Here is a 15072-nt window from a genome sequence, read left to right as displayed (position 1 = left end):
CACCTCTCCATGGCCAGTGTCTTTTGCCGTTACAACGATGCGAAACATGCCGTGGTACAATTCATTTCCCAGCGATTCCTACAAAGAAAGGGGAGTTGGAAACCAGTCAAATGCGAGCTGCGCAAGCTCAACCAAGTTAGCCATGGCGTACAGCCTCGCCGTTGAGTAACACAGAGCTTGTCGCAACGTGCACCAGCAGCATCTGTCCATTCATCGCGCCATGTTCCTGCCTAGGGAATTTAAGACTAAGACAGTTTCGCCGCCGTCTTGGCAGGTACCAGCCGCTAGCCTCACCTCGAAAGAACGCGTTTTCACTTTTGAGGCATCCTTCATTTCCTGATTTGTGGATTAGAAACTCTACGGACTACGGACTACGATTGCCGATAACGCGAGAGTCAGAGATTCAGAACAGCAGAGACTAGGAGGAAAGGAGATCTGTACTGCGTATTGATCGAGCTAACCCGCTCTGCAAGCATTGTTGATTGGTCTCAGCTATTTCCAAGACAGGCTCAGTTCCTGGCGATCTCTACCGGTAATCTAACATGCCGGCATCGTTGAACTTAGACTTGCACATCACGGTCATCACCCAAGGTCGGACGCTAACAACAGCACGACTTTATCCACGCGTACATGCGCGAAACGAATCATGCACCCACGAGCCAAGGCTTCCTTCTACCAGACACCACGCAGACGTATTCACTCGCACGCATCGAGTTTCCGATTCTGCAATGAGGAAAGATGCCGTTCGTCGACGGTAAGATTGAGATCATCTGAAGAGAACTATTGCTACACTGTCCACGTAAATGCTACGCAAACCAACTAGGCGCTTTGAGCTTGCTCAAAAAACCAATTCATAAGTGGGAAGTTCTAGGCTAGCCCCGAGCCATTTTCCGGTCCCAAACCATGCTGTCTAACCCCAAGTCGTCTTCACATGAAAGAAAGAAAGGCCCAGTGCGGGCATTGAAGAGAAAAGAGAAATGAAGAGTTCGCTCAAACAATGAAGGGCTATCGACCAAGGCGAATCGCGATCGATGCATTCTGTCCCTGCAGCATGCAAAGCACACGGTGCCACAATAGGCTCATATGCAGACGACAATCCAGAGCAACAGACGCCCAGGCCAGGGAAACAAAAATCTCTGAACCGCGCTCGTCCTCAGACGACAGCCATACTTCCAATGTCCGAGCTCATGAGACTATCATGCTCACGACTTAGAAGTTGGATGACGCCTCCTTTTCGGAATCGGCGGCGACGCTGACGCTGTTGACAGTGATAGTCTTTCCCGACTCGCTCGTGACGCGAACGTCGACGGTCTCGGTTCCGAAACCGCTCGAGTTCTCGAAAAAGTTGTACGGCTGGCGGTTGGTCGCCTGCCAAGTGCTTCCGCCATCCGTGCTGACTTCGAGCTTCGCCACGGGCTCGTTGTGGTTCAGCACTTGCATGGAGAACCAGTTGGCAGAAGTGCCAGTCTTGTTGTGGAGCTTGATCGGCGAAGTGATACCGCACTCAACAAACTCGTACGAAGTCGAAATGATGCCCTCGGAGACGGTTCCGAGCTGCGTGAAGGCATCCTGGAACAGATCGAGGTGGCCCTCGTCGCACTCGGGGCACTGGTCTACAACCATGGCTGTGATGCTGTTGCCATTGGGTCCAGTGACCTTGACGCAAGCACCGCAGTGAGCGGCAGAATCCCAAGCCTGGCCGGAGAAGGCAGTGCCGTAGAGGCCGGAGGGGATGGTATAGGTCGAGAAGGAGCACATGCCGCCAGAGGTGTTACCGCCGTAAAAGGTCGACTTGCCCTGCTTGGTTCCACCACTGCCGATCGGCGTCGAGGATGAGGCCGGGGTGCTGGCACTGCTGCTGCTCGACGATGGGGCAGCCTGCTCCACCACGGTAGCCGAGGCCGATGCGGTCGTTGCGATGACCGATGGCATCTGAACGGGAGTCTCGACGGGGGCGGAGCTTTCGACGGAGCTCTCGACGGGGGGTTCGACGGGAGTAGGTTGCACGACCGGCGCCGTCGGGATGGGGGTCATGGTCGGGCCTCCGTAGGTCGGGGTGACGTAGAAGGTGAGGACGGTGGTGCTACGCGGCTTGGCTGAGCAGGACTTGACGGGCTTGGCGAAGGCCATGTGAGCGGCCGAGGCGGCCAACAAGAGAATGGATTGCTTCATTGTGTCGAAGACGATGGACGTGATAACGATGTGTTACGGTGAGGTTCCTAGCCAAGGAGGAACTACTGATCAGATGCAGATTCAATTCGGACAGAGACAAGCTCGGTGTCTTTTCTTTGGACAATGACAGAATAGCAGTCGGCAATATCAACAAGTGAAGGAATGTCGGACCTCAAAGGGGTGCAGCAAGAGTTCCAGACCAGCGTGGATAGAGAGAGAAAGGGTCAAGGAAAGACTTCACACCTACATGGCAGGATATGGCAATCCTTTTGAGGGAAGAGCCTAGAGCAGGAGGGCAGGCAACCATAACACCGGTATTATTTTGATTTAATCTTACTCGATCCTGCAGAGGGACGGAAGAAGGACAAGCGCCACCAACGGGAAGGAAAAAACAACGCGCGCGAGAGAGTTTTCCTCCTACTGTGCCGCCGCCGCCGTCCATCCTACGGTCCTACCTTACCAACCTGCCTCATGGGGGTTCATCCTCGCTCCTCAGGGCGGACGTGCGGACCAAACAATGCAGTCCAGAACGCAAAAAGAGGAACCACTCCTCTATGCTCCCGGCGCCGTGGTGCCGTGGGCAGGCATGCGCGCTGCTCCGTGGCGAGAGCGTGGCTCCATCGTCATCTAAAATTGACGGGGGGTTGAAACCAGGATATCCAGCGGGGGTGGGAACCTGCGCTGAGGGACCGGACCACGAGGGCCAGAGCCAGCCGGCGGCGTTCTTGCGCGCGAAACAATGCTGTGAAAACAGCATCAAGACGAAACGGATTAACGCCAAGAGCCCCAACTCGATGACAGTCTCGACTTTCCCTCGAGGGATGTGGACGATCAGAGGGGCTCGGTGACACCAGGCTAGGGCTGAAAGCTGCACCCCGATTCCCCTTCTGTCAAGAATGTGTCAAGAATGGGCTTGAACTGACGTTAGACATGCTCAACTTCAAGCATATGGCGTGCCATAATACCGCTCATGATATAGCCTCCCTCCCCGAATCACCATCTACCCCAAACAACCTACCCGGCCCCTCCTTTTTCTTTCCTTTTCCTTCCCGCATCTTGACAATAATCCGATGAACGTATAAGGAGGGGTGGGGTCGTAGGTTACGGACAACTGAGTTTCATGAAACATTGTATATCCTTACAAAGTAGGTTTCTGGTACGGAAAGTGTTGGTCGCGTTCATCTAATCATTCCAGTCTTGCTGCACTGTCCAGTGACGCAGAGTCATTTCTGTCATTTCTAGGGTTTTATGCCTCTGACACGGTTTTACACTGCCATCCTACGGATACCAACTTGCGTGAGGTGTATCCGTACTGCGCGCATATAAATGCCCGTAAGCAGCGACTACCCCTCGCCACGAGAAATTAAGAACGCAGGTGAGTTGTTTTTCCTGCTCGGGACGTTTGACCGTTGGGTAATCCGTACGGAGTACACAACTAGAACCAAAAAAAAAAAAAAAGCTGGGGCAGCAATTTACCAGTCGGCGAGTTTAAAGCAAATGAGAAACTCGGAGACTGAGCAGAAAATTTCACTCGACAGATTGGAGAAAAGAAATAAGCTCATTATCGGGATTCCGGTGGGTGAATGCAGGTCGGCGACGTGTGTAATTGATTCATCATTGATAGACCTGGTTGGTCCTTGCTGGTCCCTAAACTTACAGACTTTCCTATCTCTCCCCCCCCCCCCTCTCTCTCTGTCACCTTTGTCCAGGCTGATTCATAATCTTCGTTTTCCCAAAGAGATGTTCCCCGACCTATCTTCAAAGAGAGGCTTTAAGGATCCAGCATACACAGTATCAACTACTTCTCTTCCTCCTCCTCCTCCTCCTCCTCGGCAAGGTCGGGCCAGTCGGCCAGGGTGGAGGCTGTGGAGCATGGATATGCCCAGTGGAAACCCCCCGGAGACTCGCAGCAGGGATCTTGTTTTTTTGGACGATCGTGCTGCCCTGGCATGTTCTAGATCCTCTCCTCCCCCTCCTCGAGGCTCCCCCCCTTTTTCCAACACCCTCGTCCTAGAGATGGAATGTTCCCGCGTCTTGGCCAGCTACCTACCCTACCTATCCAGCACTGCCTATGATGTACGGATCCTCATCCGGATCCTAAATACGAAGAATATCCAAAATTTTCCTCTAGACTGTGGTCTCAGAACATCAATGGCGCGAGCCGCGAGGTTACCTACCTATCGCAGTGGCCTTCCCGTGTCTTGACTCTTGACGGGAAGGAGGCGTAAGGGGGGGGTTTACGGAGGGGAGGGGCCGTCAAACGAATATCACTCTGCTCAAAACGTGGTTTGACGTCGAGTACACTAGGAAGAACGGTCGAAACGTACCACGTCGAAACGAGGCCACAAAGACGCCGTTACAGAGACAAGTGACGTACGTCGCTTACCCTTGGAGTAGGTAGGTATCCAGACTCCGTCCGCTTGCCTGCCGGACGGACCTGTGACGGTCCCACGGTGGTAGTGATACAAGTGGGTTGCCGTTACCTTAGAAGAGTGTCTTACAACATATAAACGCGCCTTGTGTTTGTCCCCTTGAATCCCCACGAAAACTACGACTCCTCTATTAGAGTGAAACGACCACAGTCAGGCACTGGGTTTTGAATGGGAGGGCGACAAAGTGGGTGACGAAGTCGATGTGCCGGTCAATACGGTAGTCCTTTCTCCTATCGCTGTTTTCGTCATCACTACTGTCCTTACTCCCATTGTACTACGATATTTCAAGTACATTATATAGACGGTATACTCCGTGAAGTAAGAAAAGTAGCTATCGTACTGATAAGGGAAACAGCAGAGGCAACACTAAAGGGAACGATAGCGGCGTAGTAGAGGAATCGAGAGAAACTCGATATGAGCGGCAGATCATTCCGTCAACCAGCCATCTGGGCGTGAACGTACAAACAGCCGTACATAGGTACAGGGTCCAATAATCAAGACGGGGCGCGCACTCGGGTGACAGAATCAATGCCCTCCTTTGGATAATGCAGGCGACACGAGTTGGGGAGAAACTCGAGAATTGAATGTACCTGGGCGGGCCAAATCTCCACAAGTGAGCATGGCATCTCATTATTAGAAGTAAACCTAACATATCTATCTAATCTGAGTGGCTGGTATCTCCATCGAGGGGAGTGAGAGAGTGTGACTCTGCGCAACGACACGCCGCCTCCCCTCCTCTCCCTCCTCCGTTTCGCTTCAGAAGTATTTACTGGCAAAAGTATTATACCCTGGCACACTGGCTGACATGTATATATGAAAAAAAAAAAAAACTAGCAAGGCACCATGAGGCCATCCAGTCCGCAAAAACGAAAGCAAATCAGTCCCGACCATTCTAAATACTCACATCCGCTGACGGCGACGACCGCTTCCCGGCCTCAACTCATGTTATCTGTTCCCATAGCGTTGTTGCGGCGGACAATGGTGAGATGGGATTCTGGTAGTCAAAACAAAACGAGAGAAAGCAAGCATCGTTAAAAGGAAAGACTGGGTTAAACTGAACGGCTCCTATGCAAACCGAAACGCCGGAAGATCAGAGCCTGCGAGAGGAGAAGTAACGAACCGACGACACGAGGTATCAATAGCCAAAACTATCATGCTGATGGACTGGGCACCGTCCAGGATGGTTGATGAACCAAGCTGAGATACAGGATCGATGGAAACGGCAGAGGCACTCCAGACGCGCCATGGGAACGCCCACCTCGAATTCCTCTAGGCAGATGGTGCACTCGGCCGAGTCCACACAGTCCTTTTCTGTGGCAACATAAGGGAACATACCAGTCCGACGAACCGCCAAGGGTGGTGGCGTTCCGACTGGAGGGGTCTCTCCCGTCGGTGTACCGCCGTAAGCGCTGTGTGAAGTGATGCAGGTGTTAATGTGAGTCTCTCGCAGCTGCTCAAAGTTGGGGAGGGTGCGAGAGGGCAGTTCGCGATGGCAGACCGGGCATTCGTCTTCCTCGGCTATTTGGGGCGGCGGCGGCGGCAGCGCACGATTGTAGTGCGCCGACGAGGACGACGATGGACCAACATCCAGCATGGATCGATAGCGGGATGAGCCTGGGTAGCCGGAAGATGAGGACGGGTAGTACGTCGGCGGAGTCCCTGCCATGATCCGACTTCCAGTGGACTGGTAATGTCCGCGAGAGCTCGAGGGCCCGCCGGAGCCGGAGTGCTGCGCCAGTTAGCATGCGTATGAATTGAATGTGGACCTGGATTAACTCTTACCGTAATGCTTCTAGACCTGGCATAGGTCTCCGGGGAGGGGCTCGACGTGAAGTAGCCGGAGAACCGCGAGGGAGCGGGCGCGTTGCTGGACATTGTGCTGATGCTGCTTTGCGATCTATAATGCGATCCTCGAGGAGACAATTGAGAAGGCGAGCCAAGTGGCTGCTGCGGCGGTGTGGTGTTTGGGTCTGGGACGCATGGGTTGCATAGACGAACGCGCTCTCCTCCACCAAGGCTGCTGAAATCTGCATATCCTCCCTCACCACTGATGAGGGAAGACGGGTATCTCTGGGCGGCCAATCGCGGTTGTCCTGGCGCTTGAACAATGTACTGGTAAGGAATGGTGATTCTGTGAGGCGAACAGGCGTTACAGACGACTCTTCCACATTTCCTGCAATTTGTTAGCAACTACGTCACACAGCCCCTCAACTTCTACATACCTGCAATGATGTTTCCTGACGAATATGCTAAATTGTACGTTGCAAATCGGACAAAGAACAACCTCTGCGTCCGGTTGCCAACGTGGGACGACAAACTCGGGAGGACCACTTCTCTCCCCAAATCCTTGTTGACCGCGCAAAGGAGGCTGAATAGCAGTCGAAGAACTCGCCCGTCTGGGTGGCGGCGGAGGCGGGGTTTCGTGAGATCGGCTGGATATCAGAGCTGGGCGTAGGGGTGAATCGTGTGACGATGTGTTTGCCGCTTGCGATGTAACCAAGCTCGATGATCTTTCCGGTGGGACGAACTCTCCGGTCGGCGTTGCAGGCGTTGCAGTCGGTGGGAGAGGTTGAGAAGTCTCTGAAAGTCGAGAGCTTAAAGGTGTTGGTGGTGCAGGTGCGGCTTCCTCGGGATCCTGAGACTCATCAGGCCCTTCAGTATCCCGTGCTGAGGTTGCCTGTGCTGAATCTACTGGTTCTCTTGGTTGCCCCGTATTCGTCTCCTCGGGCCCGGGCGCAAAGCTTGGTGCTGGGGTCGGCTCTGGAGTTTCTTCAGGCACAGGAGAATCAACGGTAAGTAGCCTCGCGCTTGATGAACTTTCAGCCCTATCGTCGCCCGTCTGATGCTGCACTGCGGGCTCCTCCTCAGCCTCACTGTCGTCGGCCTCGTCGTCAGAGAGATGCCTCTCGACTACATGGGTAGGACAGTCGAAGAAGCGAGAGCATTCCATATCGTGGTAGCGAGACGTCCGCCAGCGACATTGCCCCCGTTCGGAAGAGTCGTCTGAAGCATCACTCCCGATGTGGGAGCTGCCCGATATTGATTCTCCTGCATCGTCGAGCAGGCGGTGATGATCGTCGAGGGAAGCTGGAGCAGCTCCACCATCTGAGCTCGCCATCTTAGATCGTTTGCATCGTCTCCGGCGACTCTATCGGTGTGTACGGTCGCGGTGGTTGTTCTTTTGTCTCGAGATGAAGCTAGTCGTTATACGTTCCGCATCAATCAGTCACTGTCGCGAGCGAGTCGTGGACAAACGACAGTCAGGCTGTTGGCCAGTGATAAGTCAGCATGACGAAACAAGAGTCAATATCCGAGATGGTGGGGTCGAATGTTACTTGAACTCAGTTAATCAACGGCGGTCGGGTGCATTTGCGCCTCGGTTTTTGTCGTCGGCGAGGCGATTACTATGCAGAATATGCAGGAACCTCCTAGGTGATGGATGGAACAGGAATATTTGGAGGGGCAAGTCGAGGCACACGAGCATGAGCACATGCACCTCTTGGAGCCGCCCTGGTAGGGAGGTCCACGGTTGGAGGCTTATCGCGGCCTAGACCATTTTCCCCGTCTTATCGCGCGATTGGCGCCAGCTCTGATATGTGGCGCGGGGAACGACCCATTGTTGCCATTCCAGGCAAGCAGGGATCGCCACCGTGGCTGGGGTCTCCCAGCTTAGCTAATTCCCAACTCCATTAACATTCAACCGTTGCGTTCCATCTTCAGTAGCGCAATACTTTTTACTACTTCATACGCTTTTGATGCCGTTGTATCTTATATCTTGGACATGACAGAGCGTCATCCGAGGTTGAAGACTTTTGAGACAAGAGCGCGTATTCTCAATATCGCGGGCCTCCTAGAGCTTATGCGCCTGCTTGCAGAAACCGTTGATAGCGCAAAGCTAGTGATACCAAGCTTGTTTTTTCTAACCCAATATTCACGTCTATCTTGTGTTCGTAATCAAGTATGGGCAGTGGTGTGAGAATGACTGTTTGAAGCGAACGATTGATCGTGCCAGCTCATGGCGTTGGGTTTGGCTAATCGACAGAAGTCTACACTTATCGTGTTCCTTATGTCGAACCTTCACTCTATCTTACTGAAGGATGAGCAACATCCATATGATATTTCAAAGGCGTTCTGGTTAGCGGCTACAGTATTTCTTAGTTTGGGAGTGAATTACCGAATGAAATGGGTATCAATCTGCCAATGATCGACCGGATGGAAGGAGAGGCGACGGAGTATCTGAGGTTTCATTGAAGCTCCGTGGCTGCCTACCCAAGGTAAGGAGGCAGCGGAATGACCGTTTCGGGGCGTAATACTGATTGGAACCAGTGAGAGCCACGACACAGATGGGTTAGAGGGTATATAGGACACAAACTCGAAGGAAGAAGTGTCTCCCCGGTACAGTGCAAACTTGCTGGGGCCACGTAGCCTGGTGGTTAAACGGGTGATGAAGAAACTGGGACGCTGATTTTTCGTAGGGATAGGGTTCGAACCAACGCCCGAGCTTTTTTGTTGATTTTCTCTATGTATTCTCTAGGCTAGGTGGTATATAAGTAGGTCATTGGTTAGAAGGAACGAGAAATCCTTAGGGGTCAATAGTACTCCCCGGAGCCACGTAGCTGAGTGGTTAAATATGGATGGAAAAGAACGGATTTTTCATAAGCACAGGATTGGTTCAAGTGGCCCGAATACTGTGCTGGGCTTTTGTGTTATTTCTTCTTATCAATACACTTATATTAACAGGGTGTATATGTCCTATCACTTGAACGATGAACATCCTGGCTTCGTGGGAAGTTCCCAACTTGAGTAGATTTTCTACTTATACCAACAGGGCAACGATGCGAACTCAAAATATCGAAGCATCAAGGAGACAGAGATGTGCCCATCTTATATTGTGCAGCTGCGGGTGATGTTCAGGGTGTACCCACAAGCGCGACACTTTCTACATCATCATCGAAACAGTACAGATCCCACACCCGTCTACTGACACACTGTGAGGTGGAAAGTCTATAGCATATCTAGATGGGCAGAACGGGTATACCCGCGGCAGATTCCAGTCAATATCCAAACATGTGTACGTCTCATTGCATATTCTTCTCAACCTAGCTGCTGAAGTTAAGCCAGTTTGGCTTCTCTACATGATTCCATGCGGAAGGATATCAATAAGCTCAATAGAACCATCTCATAGACTTCACCATGCTATCAGTTAGCCAATGGATGGAGACACTTGCAGGCAAGTAATACGTTATCCTTGTACTGTCCATGTTTACACAAAATCAGCACTTCAGCATAGATTGGAAGTCAAAGATTGAAGATGGACGCTGCTACTAGACAGTGTCACCCAAGAATAAAAGCAACCAATGGTATCGTTTCTAGGAGTCTATCAGTAACGCGTCTCATGATCTGTCCGCACCCATCTTCGTCTATGGCTCCCTAGCCGTCATGTTCACATTCCCCCCTTCCCCTAAAACCCATCTTCACGACTGCACCTTCAAACCCCAGAATGCATCCAACTCGCGCATAATATATTCCGTCTTGGTCATGACAAAGTCGTGACCCCCAGGAAGGACCTTCCACGTCACATTTTCCTCGCCGCCTAATAACGGCAACCCATCCTTGGCATAGTGGTCAACATCAATAACCTCGTCCGTCTTTCCAATAAACACCGCCGTGGTCCCCTTCTTCCTCTGACCTAGAACCCGCCACGTCTCGTGCTGGCCCGTAAGCGGCGCCCATCGCACGCACGACATGAACGCCTTGACGAAACCCTCGTGGTGCGCGACCATCCAGGGGACGTACTCCCGCACTTTTCGCTCAACCTTCTGATCCTCTGCGCTGCCACCGTGGGGTCCAGACACCTCCGCGGCCGCGACGTCGACGACCTTCTCAACCGGATCTTCCTCATCCTCGACAGCATTAGATCGCTTACTCGCCAACGGCTTCTGCAACCTCTTCCTCGTAACAGCTGCAAGAATACGCTCGGGCACAAGACCAGACTGGAACGTAACCTGCGCCAGCACGCCAAAGTTCTCTGCGCGAATGAGACCCGCGGGCGCGAGCAGGACGAGACTCTCCACCATATGCGGGAACGACGCCGCAAACGAGGCGGCCACGGCGCCGCCCAGGGAATAGCCCACGACGCGGACGGCGTCGGTGCCGGACCAGGCGAGCGGGGAGGAGGCGAGGGCGAGGAGGACCTGTGTGGTGTACAGGCGTGTGTCGTGGGGCAGGTCGCCGACGCCGTCGGAGAAGCCGCGGCCAAAGAGGTCGAAGAGCATGACGCGGCAGCCGCGGGCGGCGAGGGCGTGGGCGATGGGGCCGAGGGTCATGCAGGAGGTGCTGATGCCGTGGATGAGAACTACTTTTGGCCCGGTGGTTGAGCCCCATTCGTAGACGCGGATGGAGCCGTACTGAGAGGGTGTGTGTTAGTCAATCACCTAGCAAGGTACTAGGGAGCGCATCTTGAGGAGATGGTGAGCTGGTGGCGAAGGGGTGGTATCTTACAGGCGTGTCCACATCACGGGCGCCGGGAAAGTAGTCTGGGTGGTAGGGAAGCTTCTTGACCTCATCGCTTGCGAGCGTGGGAATCTTGGTCTTGAGAGGGTTAGGGATGGCAGTGCCCCAATTTGGGTAGAGACCGAGTCGCGCAAGGGACAGGAAGGAAAGCGTCGCGACGACGGTCGTAGCTACGATCGCCGCCGTTTTTGGCTCGATGGAGGCGCTGAATAAGGATTCCATCGTGCGAATAGGTGGTTTGAAAGCGACAAATGCAGGAATTTGGGCTTTCGTGATGCGGGATGTTGGTATATACCGGATGCCACGGATCGCAAACGAGTGGGAAGCCTGTTGCACATGCAACTCTAGACAGATCCTCAGTCAGAGAGCCCTAGATGAGTGTTTGTGCCGATGTTGCAGAGTACTGCTCCATAAAACAGGAACGGTTGTGCAAGCAAAGAAGGCTGAGACGGAAAGCCTTTGCGAACCTCGAAAAAGGTAAGATGACGTTGGTGAGGCTGAGCCGAGGACTTGTCGTCGGTGTTCGGTGCCCCGGTGCTGTACGGCGGGAGTCGCGCGTTTGGTGGAATGAACGGCGTCATTTTTTTTTTTCCCTTTCCTTCACGAATCAACAAACTACCTAGATCGGCCCGGGGAGGGTCCCCCTGGCACTCTGAGATGGCCCCACGAGGAGTACTCCGCAGCGGCCGGATCCCTATCGCTGGCCCCACGTGGTCCTGTCAAAAGTGGAGACGTCGCTCCCGGCTGGCAGGTAACGGTCGGTACGGGATCTGTTCGGTACTCCGTAGATGCAGAGAGATCCCGCCCCGAATTGGCCGCGTACGTATCAGAACACCAACCGAATTACCCAACTCTCAGCTTCCTACTTGAATTTGTGGGCTTCGACTTTCTGATGCATTGTGTTCGGCATGATCTTACTGAGTCTGAAGACTCAGTACTTGTTGTGCAGTGTAGGACTGTTAAATATGATTTTCGGCAGCACTGTAGGCGGCTCGGCTCGGGATGTGTAAAAACCACTAGATATTCCGACGATAACGATGGACAATATAGTCTGTACGCAACTCATGGTGAGTATAGCACGATCTTTGAATTTTGAAGCCTCTCAGAGATTGTCCACCTTACCTCTCGGAACTTCAACGAATATCAAGCTTCGCAGCACTCTCGGATTTTCTCGTCACCGACTGATCTTTTATTTTTCCTTTGTTCTTTTTTTGACCAGCAGAAGACCAAGCTATCGCCTGCAATTGCACGAGATACATTTTCCCCTACCATATAAGTAATTTCTATTTTCAAAGACGTGTCAACTTCTTCAGTGCCATAGGTTTTGTCACTCAGCTCGTCAAAGTCGACTTAGCAAAGCAAGCTGCACTTTTGATGTTGCGCAGCAAGGTCAACTGTGCAAACCGAACCCGAACGTCGGGCGGGCCGTATCACGTAGAGTATCATCAAGTCACAAGCCAAGCAGTCCCATCCACAAGGGGCTTATACATAAGGTATTCTGGTATTCTACGACACACTTTACCCGACGTAAATGCTCCGAAACAGCTGTACCGTTCAAACCCTTGGCGAATGCAACCCCCTCCAAAAATAAAGATCGCCAAGGAGGGACCCAAAACCCATCGATTTGGGTGCATTTGCAGTAGCATTCATCTGAAGCATGTATACTATCCGAATGCGCGGGTGATCAAAGGTTTGAGATTCTTAAGCCGATACCACTCTCGCTGCATTTACTTCACCAACACCACCCACCCACGCAAACACACACACACTCTCTCTCTATCTCTCTCTGTTATTCAGTTATGCGAACAGCCTCGTCTCAAGAAATGAACGGAACACTCGGCTCAGTCCCAATATTAAAAAAACAGCAAACTCTTCACGCACAAGCCCCGTTCTCAGCATCAGACAATTTCGGCATCCCGCAATTGCAAACCCGTTCCCGAACTCGATAAGGAGTGAAGAAACCCCATCCGTCTATGCTCGCCCCAGTCGTTCGGCCAGGGGGGTGGGAGAAAAGGTACGAGCTAGGTCGAGAGCTCTGAGCTTTTGGGATTTTGTTTTGCCCCAGGTACGTGCGGATATTCAAATGTGCGTGCGCGCGCGCAGTATCCGTACCTCATGCATCTTTGGTTTGCTTACGGGGTACTCCGTACCATTCGTATGACCACCCAGCCCCCATGACGTTCGGGTCGGGTATCGAACCAAGCAAGACCCAGCAATGGGTGTCCTGTTTGCTATAATCTCACTGTTCATACCAGGCGAGTCTCAACCACGGTTCTTCTTTCCCTTCCCTTCTCCCGACTCCCTGGGGGCCTGGGCAGAGAGACAGGGAAATATGCATTCGGTAAGAAACTCCCTCCTTCTACACATACCGAAATACAAGCACGGGAGGAGGGATGTGAATCATGACAATAGCCAATGAATGCTTTCCCTCCGGCTCGGTTTCGCATTCTCTCATGGAAATGCCTGCCAAGCACGGTTAAAAAAAAAAAAGAATAAACAGAGCGTAAGGCAAGGTACGAGATACAACGCCACAAAACGTCAACTTTTACCGGGAAAAAACTCAATTGCGACACAGAAAAAGTGACTCTACTTACTACTGACCCGTACCAATCAACGAATCAAGCAAGCGCGCACATTAGCCGCGACATCTTCGCTACAATTCCGCGCTTTTCAATCTCTTCTCCGAATTTCATTCATGTCTGAGCCGATGGAGGTTGGGATATCCCCGAAGCCCCCCCCATCTTCCCGCGTCACAATCATCTAAGGTACGCAGTAGAACGTCTTATCCACTTTGTCCCGCGGGATGACTTGCCTCATTGATTACACTTACCTTAGGAGTGGCATACATCACAAGTCCTTCACAGATTAGGGAACCCAAAGGATCCGTATCCCGGTATCTTATGACTCGCGGCATATGGGCTGAACCGGGACCGGGATCTAGGTACATATTACCTTACGCAGTACTCCGTACGGGCCAGAATAGTTGAAAAAAAAAAAAAAAAGCACGGATAAAGTCGGTTTACTATGTATCCGTAAAAGGACCAAAGCAAAAGGTTTCCCCTGCGTTGCTTTATATTCTACTCCGTGCTGCGGAAGCGCTCCCGTACCGGCAGGCAAGCCGGTCAACCATTCCCTGCGAGCGATTGACCTAAACATACCTTACACAACCTCACCCTTACTCTGGAGTCTTCTGTACTCCGTACGGATGCCCCGCGAGGCGTAATAATACATCTTCTTTAAGAAGAGCCCTATAGGGCGGGGGAAAAAGGGGGCAGTGTAAGACATTTGCATTTTTGCTTAACGCCAATCTCTGGGTCGGTATTTCCGAAATGATGGATGTGTCCCCCTACGCTCTCCTGTATCTTGCCGCGATGCCGCAGTACCGTGACTTGGCCCCCAAACGGAGGTGTCCGAGTCTTTGATGCTCGAATACATCCAATTCCATTGATTGCAAGTTCGTGGCTGAACTTGCTGGCCTCGAACACTGAACACTAGACATTGAATATGACATCCGTCTTTCTGCAGACTGGATGCAGTATTGAACCATGCTGAACTTCAACATGGTGGGGCCAGTCCGATGGGGAGAAGAGGAGTTTCAAGGCCACCGTGTCGGAGAGGGAACGTCCGTCTGTTCTACGCAGTAGGGGGGGCTGCGTTAGCCGTCCAAAGTTGAGCTCTAAGTGGTGAGCTTAATTGCCCATGTTCTAGTTCGGATAGCAACCGAATACACCATAAATGAGAAGGGACGATAATTGTAATTCAGCTAGCGCAAGGCTAGACATCTTTGGTATTGTAGGCAATATAGATTGATGTGATTCCAAGAACCTTGGCTTTAAGCGCAAGACACCTTCTTTGGAAAGAAGCCGCAGACAGGTAACTTTTTTGATACATGGGTATACAACCGACCGCCATTTTACCTCTAGACGCCTCTTCGTGAAGTACAAAACAAACAAAG

General features: G+C 52.3%; 3 protein-coding genes across 3 annotated transcripts; all 3 read right to left on the bottom strand.

Annotated features, from left to right (window-relative positions):
* Positions 1–1209: 1209 nt before the first annotated feature.
* On the bottom strand, positions 1210–2172 carry CABS01_03031 (rare lipoprotein A; the record flags this gene model as incomplete). The annotated part of the gene is made up of 1 exon (XM_060536408.1): positions 1210–2172. One exon carries the CDS (start codon positions 2170–2172, stop codon positions 1210–1212), a length of 963 nt encoding a protein of 320 aa, XP_060394320.1.
* Positions 2173–5739: 3567 nt separating this feature from the next.
* CABS01_03030 (FYVE zinc finger protein) lies at positions 5740–7722 on the bottom strand (the record flags this gene model as incomplete). Its single annotated transcript, XM_060536407.1, has 3 exons — positions 5740–6333; positions 6387–6777; positions 6827–7722. The coding sequence occupies 3 exons, from the start codon at positions 7720–7722 to the stop codon at positions 5740–5742; spliced, it is 1881 nt and encodes a 626-aa protein (XP_060394319.1).
* A 2356-nt stretch (positions 7723–10078) lies between these two features.
* Positions 10079–11339, bottom strand: CABS01_03029 (uncharacterized protein; the record flags this gene model as incomplete). Its single annotated transcript, XM_060536406.1, has 2 exons — positions 10079–11011; positions 11106–11339. 2 exons carry the CDS (start codon positions 11337–11339, stop codon positions 10079–10081), a joined length of 1167 nt encoding a protein of 388 aa, XP_060394318.1.
* Positions 11340–15072: the final 3733 nt, after the last annotated feature.

The sequence above is a fragment of the Colletotrichum abscissum genome (genome assembly GCF_030869225.1).
Source record: "Colletotrichum abscissum strain IMI 504890 chromosome Unknown Scaffold_5.1, whole genome shotgun sequence".
Lineage (NCBI taxonomy): Eukaryota > Fungi > Ascomycota > Sordariomycetes > Glomerellales > Glomerellaceae > Colletotrichum > Colletotrichum abscissum.
This window is presented reverse-complemented; position numbering and strand designations above follow the sequence as displayed.